The 13,453-nt window shown below is 40.1% G+C and overlaps 1 protein-coding gene across 3 annotated transcripts in view; it reads left to right on the top strand.

Annotated features, from left to right (window-relative positions):
* NTRK2 (neurotrophic receptor tyrosine kinase 2) overlaps positions 1 to 13,453 on the top strand; it is a 202,494-nt gene that overhangs the window by 155,963 nt on the left and 33,078 nt on the right. For all 3 annotated transcript variants that reach the window (XM_075278019.1, XM_075278024.1, XM_075278014.1), the window contains one exon: positions 6,625 to 6,859. In XM_075278019.1, coding sequence (XP_075134120.1) covers positions 6,625 to 6,859 — 235 coding nt within the window. The remainder of the gene's footprint in view (positions 1 to 6,624; positions 6,860 to 13,453) is intronic.

Below are 13,453 nucleotides of genomic sequence, written 5' to 3'. Positions count from 1 at the left end.
GGGTTTTATTTTAAAACGGGGGGGGAGTTTAGTATGACTTCAGTGGTGCCTGAATAGCCTTTTTAAAGGCTATTCACGCATAGGTGGGGCTCTATCAGCATGATTTTGCTGATAGAGCCCCTTTAAGTTATGTTCACACCAGTTTTTTGCAGGTGGATTTTAACGTAGAATCCGCCTCAAAATCCGCCTGCAAAAACGCTTCCTATTCATTTAATTTCGAGTCATTCACAATTTTTTTCCGCTAGCGATTTTTTTCAGCTAGTGGAAAAAAAATGTGACATACCCTATCTTCACGCGGATTCTGCGGCTGAGTCAGCCACAGCATCCACAGCTTGAGACACAATCCTACTTAGGCCCATTCACCCTGGCTTAATCAGGAGTGGGATGCCGCAACGGGATGCCGATGGATTGCATCAGCATCCCGTCGCGGCTATCCGTGCAAAAAAGCCACACGGCGGAAAAGGTTTCCACCATGTGAACATACCCTAATAGTCAGTACAAACAGGAAAATAAAAAGAAATGACCAATATATTGTGTTATTCCTTCCAATTCACATCTGGGTGGAAGTTTGGAGGGACAACAGGAGACTGAGCAGAACGTGAGCTGGAGACTAGCTATATTGATTATGATACCAGAGATGGTAGAATCCAAAGGAAAACATACCAAGGTCAACATAAGCATTCTTAGGGCAGAATTACTTGTAAAAAGACAACATTTAAGGAAAACTTTTGATACTACTAATAAAACTATAGTCAAAAAGGTTTATTATCCCATTATTTACCACTATATACTATTGTACTATTACATTCCATAAACTGACCCTACTTGACCTTTATTGCTCTTGTGTTGAAAATATGTAATTTTTTGAATATGCCTCTCGAGTGAAATTATGAGAGTATCGTAATGAAATGATGAGAGTATCTTTAAGAAACACAATGACAAGTTCTGGTCAGTTTAAAATGCAAGAACATTTTAGAAATTAAAAACAATTTTTCAAATACCATATTTAAGGTGAAAGTACAATAATTAAGCCCAAATCAATACTGTGGTTTTTTTTAATCCGCCCTGTCTGCTTTATAAGTGGTGAATGCAGATAATTGCAGCTGAAAACAACTTGCAGTCAAATTATTGACCTCTAGTGCCCCTAGAGGTTGTCTTATGGAAATGCATTAGGGACCTCAATGAATTTTAACATCAGCATTTCCTGCAGCATAGCTTCATGTTTCAGACACTAGACCACATGTTGAAGGTCAAACAATGTCTGAGCGCAGAGTTCACTGTAGGGAGAATTATTCGGGGGAGTATAGGAAGCACAGTGAAAATTGTTGTGGCTTTTACATCTGCACTCTGTGGGAGATCTTGATTTTATGAGTAAAGGAAGGATTCTATAATAAGAAATGCAGTCTGAACTCTTCAAATAAAGGATCCTTTTCTCATATATGAATTTACTACAGAAAGCACTTGCTGCAAATAGTGTGGTGGGTCATACGTCAATTGATGTGCTTGGATGTTCTTGGTTTTGAAATTTTTTTCAGGTAAGACGCACTTAGGTTTTAATTAGGAATATAGGAAAAACAATATTTTGATCCAATTCCTGGGCAACTATGTCCTATAGTGGCCTCCATACAATATAATGTCCAATAGTGATCTCCACGCAGAATAATGTCCTACAGTGGCCTCTCCACACAATATAGTGCCTTATAGTAGCCCCTCCACACGCAGTATAATGTCCCATAGTGGCCTTTCCATTCCAGATAATGTCTCACAGTGGCCCCAACACACACTGTAATATCCCATAGTAGCCCTCCACACAGTATAATGTCTCACAGTGGTTCCTTCACACGGTATAATGCCCTATAGTAGCCCCTCCATGCAGTATAATGTTTCACGCCAGCTCCCTTCACTTCACAGAGTATAATTGCCCCATAGTGACCTCTCCACAGATTATAATGCCCTATAGTGGCCTATATGGTTTTCTTTATGAATTTTCCAAAAATTTGGGGTTCAGAAGAACTCAAAATTCTTAAATAATAATTATTATATTCTCAGGTCTCTCCAGAGCCGGAAATAATGACTGGAGGCCCAGGGAGGTGTTTAAAGAGGACCTTTCATGTCCTCATGCATATGTGGTTTTATATACTGCTAGAAAGCTGACAGTATGCTGAATTCAGCACACTGTTGACTTTTCCATTATGTGCCCCAGGGCTGGTGATATCAGTGCCATTAATGTCTGAACCGATTTCTCCCCACTGTCAGAAGGGCATTCTTGACAGTCTAGTGTCATCGTTGGGCTGTGAGGAGGGCCCGCCTTCTCAACAGTACTCGTCCATAGATTTGTACTGGGTTGGGGGGGGGGGGGCGTTCCTCACAGTTCAGGGTCATCTCTCAGTGGTAAGGAACTCCCCCTCTGACACGACAAGGCTATGTTACAGTACTATCAGGGAGGTGTTCCTCACAGCCCAGCGATGATGCTACACTTTGAGCAATGCCCTTGTGACAATGGGGAGAGATTGGTGCCGAAATTAACGGCACTGATATCTCCAGTACCAGGGCACATAGCGGGAAAGTCAACAGTACGCTGAATTCAGCACACTGTCGGCTCCTATATAAAGCCGTATATACATGAGGTCATGAAAGGTCCTCTTTAAACATAATAAACAGTGTAACTCACCTTTCTTGGACTCTGGCACCTGTCTTCCCACGTCTTCTGCTCACAGAGATGTCTCCGAATAAGATTGGGGCTCAGCAGTCATGTTTTGTCATTTTGTGTGGTAATGCTGATGGGACCCGCACTGGAGTCCAGGAGAGGTGAGTTACACATGTTATTATGCTTAATCACCTCAGAAGACCCCAGAGTATAACAAGGGTTTGTGGGTGGCGATTGTGCAATAGCACCGGCTTGGGTTTGCGACAGGAGGATATTTGGTAGGGGAGCCATACATGGGTTGGGAGTAATAAGAGTGTAAGGGAGGTAATGGGGAAAATAACAGGCTTTGTCACAGCAGAGCAAATCAGAAAGACAGAAGAAAAAGGAAAAAGAGGGAGAGGATGTTTCTCAAAAGGAGATGTCTCACAATCGAATTTCTAGGGAAAATAAGAGATAAGATGTAAGTTAAACAGGGGTTTGGAGATCAGAGGGAGGATTCAAATTAAATAGGAGAAAGAGGGAGAGATGTGGGTTCTAGGGAAGAGGTGCAGGCAAAACAGTCTGGAAGACGGCAGATTTATAGTAAACGTTCTGCAACAACCACACTTGTTGGTGTTTTCCATCATCATGTCGAAGTTCTGCAAGGAGGTCCTCCATGCGGTGGAGAAAGAGGATCTCCTGTAGCCATGCCTATATAGAAGGAGAGGAGGTGGTTTTCCATAGCCTGGGTATGACGGATATGGCTGCTACTAGCAAAAAACCTAGCAAAGCAAAGCAGAAGCACCAGGTTCAGGTTCACACCAGGTTACAGCAAATACTAGTTTTTGCTTACAGTCAGGGCAAATGAAACCAGGCATTATAAAGTTCAGGAGGAGGTAGGCATTTCTATATACTGCCATCATCAGTAGATGTCTGTGGCTCTGTGACACTATATTTTCGGCCTCCTACTCACATTATCAGGTCTTTTAGGCTCCCGTCTTTGAAGGTCTCTCTGCTGCTCAGCATCCTTCACTGGTGACAGTAGCCATACTTCCACTGTTTCCACAGGCCTGAATGGTATCATATCCCGTCATAGCTATGGCTCACTTTCCTTTAAAGTTGCCATTAGTAAACTGCAGCACCTTTTGGTGCCAAATGCGATCTAGCCACACTGCCAAATGCCTGGGATGGGGTGCATTAAAACTACACAGTTCACAAGTCTTTCACCTGCTGATCAGGACATAGCCACCTCATACAGTGAGTCTGGACACTTACAGCCCCATTTACTTCAGCTGGCAAACATCATAGGCATATTGCATCCTTTAATCGTAAATCAGAATCAAAATATATCAACACTATAAACATACATGTGATTACTTTTGACTTGAGTAGAACCATGTATATTCATGGCCGTAAGTGTTGGCAACCCAGGAAATAAAGTATTTCTCCAAGAAAATTATTGCAGTTCCACATGTTTTGTTATACAGATGTTTAATTTCTTTATATATTGGAACAACACAAAAAAAAAGTGAAAAATGATATAATTTAATGCAAAAAAACCAAAAATGGTCCAGACAAAATTACATGCACCCTCAACTTAATATATGGCTGCACACCCTTTGGAAAAAAAACATAAAACAACTGAAATCAATTGCTTCTTATATATCAACAAACACTTCTCAAGTGGAATTTTGGACCACTCTTATTTTACAAACTGCTTCAGGTCTATCATATTTGATTCATTCATGGCCACTTCAGAACTCGCCAGCACTGTTTCCATCCATTTCTGGGTGCTTTTTGAAGTATGTTTGGAATCATTGTTCTGCTGGAATACCCATAACCTAGGATGCAAACCCAGCTTTCTGATACTGGGCCTTACATTGCGACCCAAAATCATTTGGTATGCTTTGCACACAGTAAAGGCACCCAGTGCCAGAGCCAGCAAAACAACCCCAAAACATCTTTGAACCACCCCATACTTGACTGTTCGTACTGTGTTCTTTTCTTTGTAGGCCTTATTCTATTTTTGCTCTATAATAGAATGATGTGCTATACCAAATGCTCTATCTTGGTCTCATCTGTTCACAAGACATTTTCCCAGAAAGATTTTTGTTTTCCCACTTACATTTTGACAAACTGCAGTCCAGCTTTTTATGTCTCTTTGCCAGCCTTGGGGTCCTCCAGGGTCTTCTGCCATAGCATTTCTTTTCATTCAATTGTTGACGGACAGTACGCGCTGACACTGATGCACCCTAAGCCTGCAGGACAGCTTGAATTTCTTTGCAACTTGGTTGTGGCTTATGCACCACTTGGAATATTCAGCGTTTCAACATTTCATCAATTTTTGTCTTTCATCCATGTCCAGGGAAATTAGCTACAGTGCCATGGATTGTAAACTTCTGGATTATGTTGTGCACTGTGGACAAGGGAACATAAAATATCTCTGGAGATAGAGCTGTAACCTTGAGATTGTTAATATTTTTCACAATTTTGGTATTCAAGTACTCAGACAGTTTTCTTCTCTTTCTGTTCTCCATGCTTACTCTGGCAAATACAGACACATAATGCAAAGATCATGTCGATTTCTCTCATTCTGAACTGGTTTCAGGTATGATTTTTATATTACCCACACCTGTTATTTGCTACAGGTGAGTTGGAATGAGCATCACATGCTTGAAAGAAAGTTATTTTGAAAAGGTGGCAACAATTTTTTCCAGCCCGTTTTTTGATTTTTATGTGAAATTACATCCAATTTGCCTTTTTTCTATGTTATTTGGTGTTATTTTAATACACACAAAAGAAATAAACATTTGTATAACAAAATATATGCAACTGCAATAATTTTCTGGGAGAATACTTCATTTTCTGGAAACATTTCAGGGGTGCCAACACTTACGGCCATGACTGTACATCAGGTAAAGCCTGTAATACATGTACTGAACAGCATTATTTAGGTGAAAAATTACTAGCATCCTGTGACACAATACACTGAGACATATTTTTAGAAGTATTTGTGCCATTATTGTCTAAAATATATTGATGGATGCTGTTGATGTCAGTCAAATGAGTTACTACACATTAAAGCTAGACTGGGCACCATTTATCTTATATTTGTCATATCTTTTCTTTACAACCTATTTAGCTTTGACTTTGTGATGTGATTTATGCTTGATGTACCCTCTAAATATTTATGGCATTCTTCTTATCTGTTTTCTGTAAAGTAGAGAAGGTAGTTATATAAAATACTGTGGGAAATGATTATCATTTTTTTTCATGTGAAACATATTACAAAACATTGCTAATGTAGAAAAGCTGAATTTCAATTTTCTCAGTGGACTCATTTCTTAAGACTGGATAGGTCTTCTTTGGGTTATAACAGACACTAAACCAGTGGTTCCATAAGAACCTGTTGATGGATTTAGTGTCACAAATTTACATGAGAGGTTCTCTTTAAGTTCAAAATTATTTGTTAAATAATTTATGAATACATCTTTATCTTCAGAACAACAAATCTATGCTTAATAATAAAAAATAACAATGCAGGAAGCTCCTTAGCTCCCCTTAGTGGTGCCACAAAGCCATCTTCTTTTAAATATGTATGAGATTTAGAGCTCTGCTATGAAGATATCTTAAGAAATTAACCCGCTAAAAACACACTGATGTTAAAAGATAAGCATTCACTTTAAAACTTTACTATTTTTTTTTAGCATTGCTGGTAACTAGAGATGAGGAAATTGGTTTGTCCTAAATCTTTAATAAATGGCCGCTTCCACATGCTTTACCAGTGAATTAAGAGCAAACATGTGACATCCATCTGACCGCCTTACAGTGCTGATGTTATATGGCGTATAAAAGCTGGTTCAATGTGTTTGTGTTAGAGAGCTAGAAATTGGACAGATAGTGTCATAGGAGCCCTGGGAGTGTTGTACACTCTTTTAAGTCAATTTAAGGTGTGGCACTTGTTATATTGTACCATATGATCTTTCCTTTCCTTTTAGGGCTCATGGACCCGATGCTGTTCTTATGGCAGAAGGAAACCGCCCTGCAGAGCTCACTCAATCCCAGATGCTTCATATAGCTCAGCAGATTGCAGCAGGTATGGTGTACCTGGCCTCTCAGCACTTTGTCCACCGAGATCTGGCCACAAGGAACTGTCTTGTGGGAGAAAACCTCTTAGTGAAGATTGGAGACTTTGGAATGTCTAGAGATGTCTACAGCACTGATTACTACAGGGTAAGATGATTGTCCCAGTCATTTCAATAAGAATGGGATTAAGCAACATCTTTCATGTCCACATTAATTACTTCATGGGGATGAGTGTAATGAGATACATTCATGAAAGGGGACCATGGATGAGATCATAACATAGTTTGAGAACTGGCAGCATTTGAAAAACAGTATTGCATCATTTGCAATAGTCTCGCACAGCATTTAAATAACAATAGTACTAAAATAAAATGATTACAAAGACATCATTTCCACATACTATTGTACTAAGATATGAATCCATGTTTTCTATATTTAACACATGACAAATAATCACAATGCAGAGAAAATGGTTTGGCTATAGCTTACAGTCATTAAAGGACTTTTCTGGCTTCAAAATATTGACGACCTGTTATCATTTAATCTACCGGGAGGAAAACAAGAGTGATTGGGTTGCTGTTTTAATGTATTTTTACTAAAGTCTTCAGATGCTTCACCTGTGCAAGGGGAATTCCCCACTCCTTCACAGAGAATGATGGAAGCCACAACTTGATCCTTAAGTGGTAACTGGGTTCAATGTTCACTTCTGAACCATCTGTGCTCACTGGCTATCAATATGGCCACCTTTCTTTATATGATTATCTTTAGCCTTCTCACGGAAAATTGCCATATGTCACCACTGCTCGTGCCCCTGGTTCTGGTCCTACTTCCTGTGCAAGGACTTTACACTGCATCTCCATTTCCGGGAACCCCAACTAGTCCTACCTCAGGCCTGACACCTTTGCCATCCTTCCTTTCTGTGCACAAAGTAACTGGGCACTTCCCCAGTAACCATGTGAAGATATTGCTCAACCTGTTTCCTTGTGGTTTCTTAATCGACAAGGCCTTCTATTGTTCTAAGGACTCGTTAACATGGGGTCAGTGGGGCGGAATTTGGACGCGGAATCCATCTCCATACAATAGTGGTCCATGTAGGCCGCTAGCGTTCGTTTTTCCGCTAGTGTTTTTTTGCCGCTAGCGGAAAAAATAAGTGACATGACCATTCTTGAGGCGGATTCCGCCTCAGGAAATCAATGCAAGTGAATGGGATGCGGAAAACCACGACGCGGCTTTTTGCCAAAAATCACGACACGGCATTTTGCCAAAAAACGCAAACGGTTTTTGACGCGGTTTTTGGCAAAAAACGCCTCAAAAAACCACCAGGCGTTTTATCAAGGTCCATTAACTGTGCTGGAGGGAAAAACCGCCTGGGTTTTTCTTGAGGCGGTTTTTGCCAAAAACCGCTCCAAAAACAGCCTCATGTCCAAAAACCACTTCCTAATTCCTGAAGCGGTTTTTTCAGGACCAAATTCCGCCACCCCCTATTCACATGTGAACTAGCCCTAAGGGTCAGCTCTCTGTACCACAAACTGGTGGGGGTCCAATTCATGGACTTTATATGTATATCCCTACATGTAAAGAAACTAGTTTGGTTCTAGCTTACAGTCATTAAATGGGTTTTCCAGATTCAATATATTGATGTCCTGCTGTCATAGTGGTGAGGGTCCAACTTTTGGCATCCCCATCAATAAGTTGTTTAAAGGGTTCCATCGATCCTGCAGTTGTTGCTGCCTCCTAAAGTTCACGTTGCTGCACTTTGCACGGTATTGCAAATTTGCCCTATGAACGGGATAAAGCTGTAGTATCCGATCGTGCTACTATGTAGATGGTATGCAGGTAAATGAACTGTACAACCTCAATTCCAAAAAGTCGAGACGCTGTGTAAAGAAGTTGAAAGATAGACACTGAAAGTTAGACAGAAATTGAACGTTAGACATTTCTACTGAAAAAATAATTAACTCATTTAGAATTTGATGGCAGCACCACATCTCAAAAAGGTTGGGACCAGGCCATTTCTACCATTGTGTAGGATCACTTCTTCACACCAATTGCTGAAGCTTTGGGAGAGGAATGTTGGCCCATTGTCTGTTGTAGGATTCTAGTTGTTAAACAGTCCTGTTGTCTTCTTTACAGGACTTTTGGTTTCATAGTGTAACAAATGTTTTCTGTTGGTGACAGGTCTGGATTGCAGTCAGGTCAGTTCAACACCCACACTCTTTTGCAAAGCCATGCTGTTTAACTCTTTTAATGTCTCCTTATAACTGAGGTCCTCCATGCCCCTTATTAGTTTGTGACCCCCTGTTGTACCTTTTCCAACTCTAGGACATCAGTGCCGCACCTCCCATGAGGCGACCTGAAGCGAGCACTTCAGGCGGCACTGTGCCAGGGCCTCAGGGAGGGCGGCATTTTTGCTAACCTAAGCCAGTCCAGGACAAGCTGTCCTGGACTGGCTTATCACCGAGCGGTGGTTTGGGGAGGCCACTGGAGCATACTGCAGATGGGACAGCACCAATGATTTATAAAGTGGTAATATTACATCCCTACCCAAGTCCATACTAGTTTTGAACCCTGGGGTACACCAGAGGACCTGTCTGAATAGCAATTTTCAATCTAATAACTAACTATATTTTCCAAGCCGATGGGGGCCCTACCTTTTCTGCCCTTTTTTTTTTTTTTTTTTTTTTTTTTGCATTTTTTGCCTTTCATTATGTATTTGTTTTATTTCCCTTTTACAAATTTTATTAAGTGTTTTGTATGGCTAATTGCAACTTTTCTTTGTTTATTACCTGTTAACAGTATTTGTAGGCCATGAAGGAGTATTTTAAGACATGTATACATGTTCCCTATAGGTATACAGCTTTCTATATACTTACTCAATGTAGATTTAAATTTCTCCCACCACTATCTGATAATAGCTGCTCCCTATGTCCTGAAGTACAACACCCAACCTGGGAAAATTGGCCTTATTAAAATTGTGTTAAAACCTCTATTTACGGCTCAACATCAATACTGCCCATGCCACAGGCACTAGTGCAATCTCATACCATCAGAGTTGCAGCTTTGGAACTGTGCTCTAATAACAAGTAGAATGATCTACCGGCTCTGGAGTTCACTGGACATGGTCTCCGTGGTTTCCACAAAGAATTTAAAATTTTGATTCACCTGACCACAGAACAGTTTCCCATTTGGGCTCAATCCATTTTATGGCTGAAGCCCCGCATTGTGGAAATGCAGCTTTTTTTCAGATGTTGCTGTTTTTTTAAGCCAAAGCCAGGCGTGGATTGAGCAGAAGATAGAAGTATAAGAGCTTCATAGATATTTCCCATTCTTTTTGTAGCCACACATGGCTTAAAAAAAAAAAAAAAAAAAAACTGCAGCAAAAACGGCAACACAAAGCTGCATTTTGACAACATGGGGTCTCAGCCTAAATGAGTTTTGGCTCAGAGAAGACATGAGTGTTTATGAATTTTGCTGCTTTATGACTTCTTTGCATGATACAGCTTTAACTTGTATTTGTGGATTGCATGGCAAATTGTGTTAAGGGGGCGTTCACACTACCATTGTTGTCCGCTCAGCAGTTTCCGTGGCTATTGTCCGTACAAGATTGTAGCAACAGACACTAGCTGGTCCATTTGCAATTTCCATTCATTTGAATGGACATTTATCTTGTGTCCTTTAGTGTCCATTTATGTCCGATTGTGACCATTAGTGTCCGTTTAAAACCATGTATGTTTTTTCAAGCGGACAAAAAAATCCTACATGCAGGACTTTTCTGTCTGTTTGAAAAAACAGACAGTAAGTGTAATTTTTTTTAAACATTGAGGTCTATGGACAACTGACATATAACGGAGAGTAACTGATAGCCATCAGTTATTGTCCGTTTGTGTCTATTATGATAGGTGTCCATTTTTTGGTTTATTTTTTTAACGGACACCTTCTGAAGCGGACACCAACAGTAGTGTGAACCCTACCTAACAAACAATCATTTCTGGATGCGTTCTAGAGCACATGCAATGATTTACATTACCAATTGATGCTTCTATAGGGCCCAAAGATCACGAGCATGCAATACTGATTGTTGGTCTTGTTCCTTATGCACAATAATTGGTCTTGTTCCTTATGCACAATAATTTTTCCAGATTCTCTGAATCTTTTGGTGATATTATGTATCGTAGATGGTGGAATATTCAAAGTCTTTGCATTTTACATTGATTTTACATTTACTTTCTCCATAAAGTTACACTACCTGTGTATATGCATTGCATGGAAACTACCGCACCAGTTTATGCACCAAGAATATAACACATTTATATTCTTTCATTCTTAGACTTTAGGTCTATGTAATTCCCTAATAGATGTGGTACCTCCAAATAGGGAATACATATTCATGTTACATTCCATCCTTTCAATATTTAGGATTTCATGGAAATAATAAAAGAATTACATTACTTCTATGAGTTTAGGAATAAGATGCAGGCGAATCATTTTATATAGAGGTCATCATTTGTGGGCGTTAATAACATCATGCTTTGTACTTATAACTAAAATCCTGTAGATATATATCACATGTAGGGATTAATGGCTTCTCAGCAATCCTTCTCAGAGTTCACGTTCAGGTTTCCTAGGTTACAAATCCATAGAACAAATGAGCAAGAGACACGCAGGCGACATTTATTGGAGTACAGGAATCAGGTCTTTCATTTTTCCATCTGCTTCTGAAATCTTGAAAAAATACATATTATCTTCTAAATACGTCCTACCCTTTATGCAATGAGGTCATATGGACTACGCATGTCAGTTAATGCAACAAATTTACGGTGTTTCTTAGCAAAATCAATACACCAATATTACAAGACAAGTGTGTGCATGGCTGCAGAATGCTTCGCTATTTCATACATCTTCATATGTTATTTTTTTGGGGGGTAAAACGAAGAGCTTACATCATCAGGATCTCAGATACGATCAGGCATTTGTGCTCCATCCAGAGAATTTACAGACCAAGAAATTCAGCAGAATTCCTTGCCGCTTACGTATTAACCCATGAATTGTGCACACATTTGATGATCATGTCTGTTGTACTACCGAGCTGTTGCCTAGTAGCCAATTAATTCAGATCTCAAGCACTTCATCTGCGAACAACACAAGATATACTATTCAGAGGTTGCTAGGAAACAGTCCTCTGCAGTACAAAGGTAAAACTGATTCCAAAGGGTTAATGCCGGAAAGCATACCAACATAGCATATGCATACTTTTATTTTATTACACTTTTAGGTTTATTTGAATTGAACTAAATTTTCTGATATTTCGTTCAATGCATGTTGATATAACAAGGTACAGGAATACGCAGAGGCATAGCTTGGAGCTCCAGGAACTCGATGCAAAATCTGTCATAGGGCCAACATCATGTGCCATTTATAATATTGATAATTTATTACATAGAAGAGAGGCCTTCACTTTAGTACAGCCAGAGATCTGTGTAATTTGCATGTTGTAAGTCTTTTTCCTGATGGTTTCTGTTAATGCACATTTTCCCTCGCAAAGCTTGCTAACTGGGCAGGCTCTGCCTGTGGTGATGTAAGACCTGTGTTAGGTGGTCTGAGTAAATCAGATGTCCCCACTGCTAGCCGCATGCAGCTGCATCCCCCTCCTCACTCTCTCTTCGTCGTTACAATAGCTACATGTAGCCCGATTTCGCTAATCCAATGCAATGCAGGTTATGAACACAACCTCTTGGGCAAATGGGAAGAGGTCCAGAACTGGAAGGTAGAAGTTGGAAGAAGACACTGCTTTCTTTCAATAAGATATATTTTGCAAAGTTTTATATTCACAGGAATTACCGGTTTATGCAAACTTATTATAATGTTAGGTATTCTGTAATAGACTTCTGTTGAAAAGATCGGACTAGAGTTCAGCACTGGAAACTCATAGCACAATTTACAGTAGTTCATGGCTTTAAGATCAGAAGCATTGTTAAACCAGAACCAAAAGTCACCTCTTTCCTATAATACACAAATATGCTTTGGCAGCAGATATTATTAGATCTATTCAAAGGTAACAGAGAATTAGGGGACAGTATGAATTGACTAGTAATTATGTCTTATCTTGAAAAAGACTGATGATCACAGATCCGGTTTTTTGGACGGATGCAAAGTCCTGCATGTCCGACTTTGTGTCCGTGTAAAAAAATCCAGTTTCCCCGCAGAGAGGCTGCATACGGACAATGGCGGTTTGCTTTAAAAACCCATTAAAGTGAATGGTTTTAAAACTGACCACTGGCAAGCCGTCCCCTATCCAGGTTCACCAGGGATTAGGATGGAAACCCCTGGGTCAGACAGCAGACGCTGGTGTGAACGCCGCATCAGCTAATGAACTGACCAGATAGCCAGCCCCTTCCCTGCCTTTGTCAGAGCAGACATAGTAGTGAAGATAGTGATATTAATAAGCTCTATTTCTATTTGTAAAGGATTTAAATGAATTTCTATCACTTCAGACAAGCCCCTTAAATTAGGCCAAAAGGCCATCACTGTGTGCAAGTTAGAACACCACAATTTAAAGGGAACATGTTAGGTGTTTTTTCCACCCTAAACTGGTCCCAGTGTGTGTGTCATCAAGCAATGACCTTTTGCTATGGTGCCTCTCAGGTTATGGGGATAATATCTCTCCTTGAGGAGAAAGCACCTTGACAGGCGTACGGAGTCTTTACAAAGCTATTTTTGCTGTACTGGGGGATTGTGCGAAAA

This window comes from Leptodactylus fuscus, chromosome 1 (genome assembly GCF_031893055.1).
Source record: "Leptodactylus fuscus isolate aLepFus1 chromosome 1, aLepFus1.hap2, whole genome shotgun sequence".
NCBI classification, from domain to species: domain Eukaryota; kingdom Metazoa; phylum Chordata; class Amphibia; order Anura; family Leptodactylidae; genus Leptodactylus; species Leptodactylus fuscus.
Note: the sequence above shows the minus strand (reverse complement) of the source record. Positions and strands in the feature narration are given on the sequence as shown.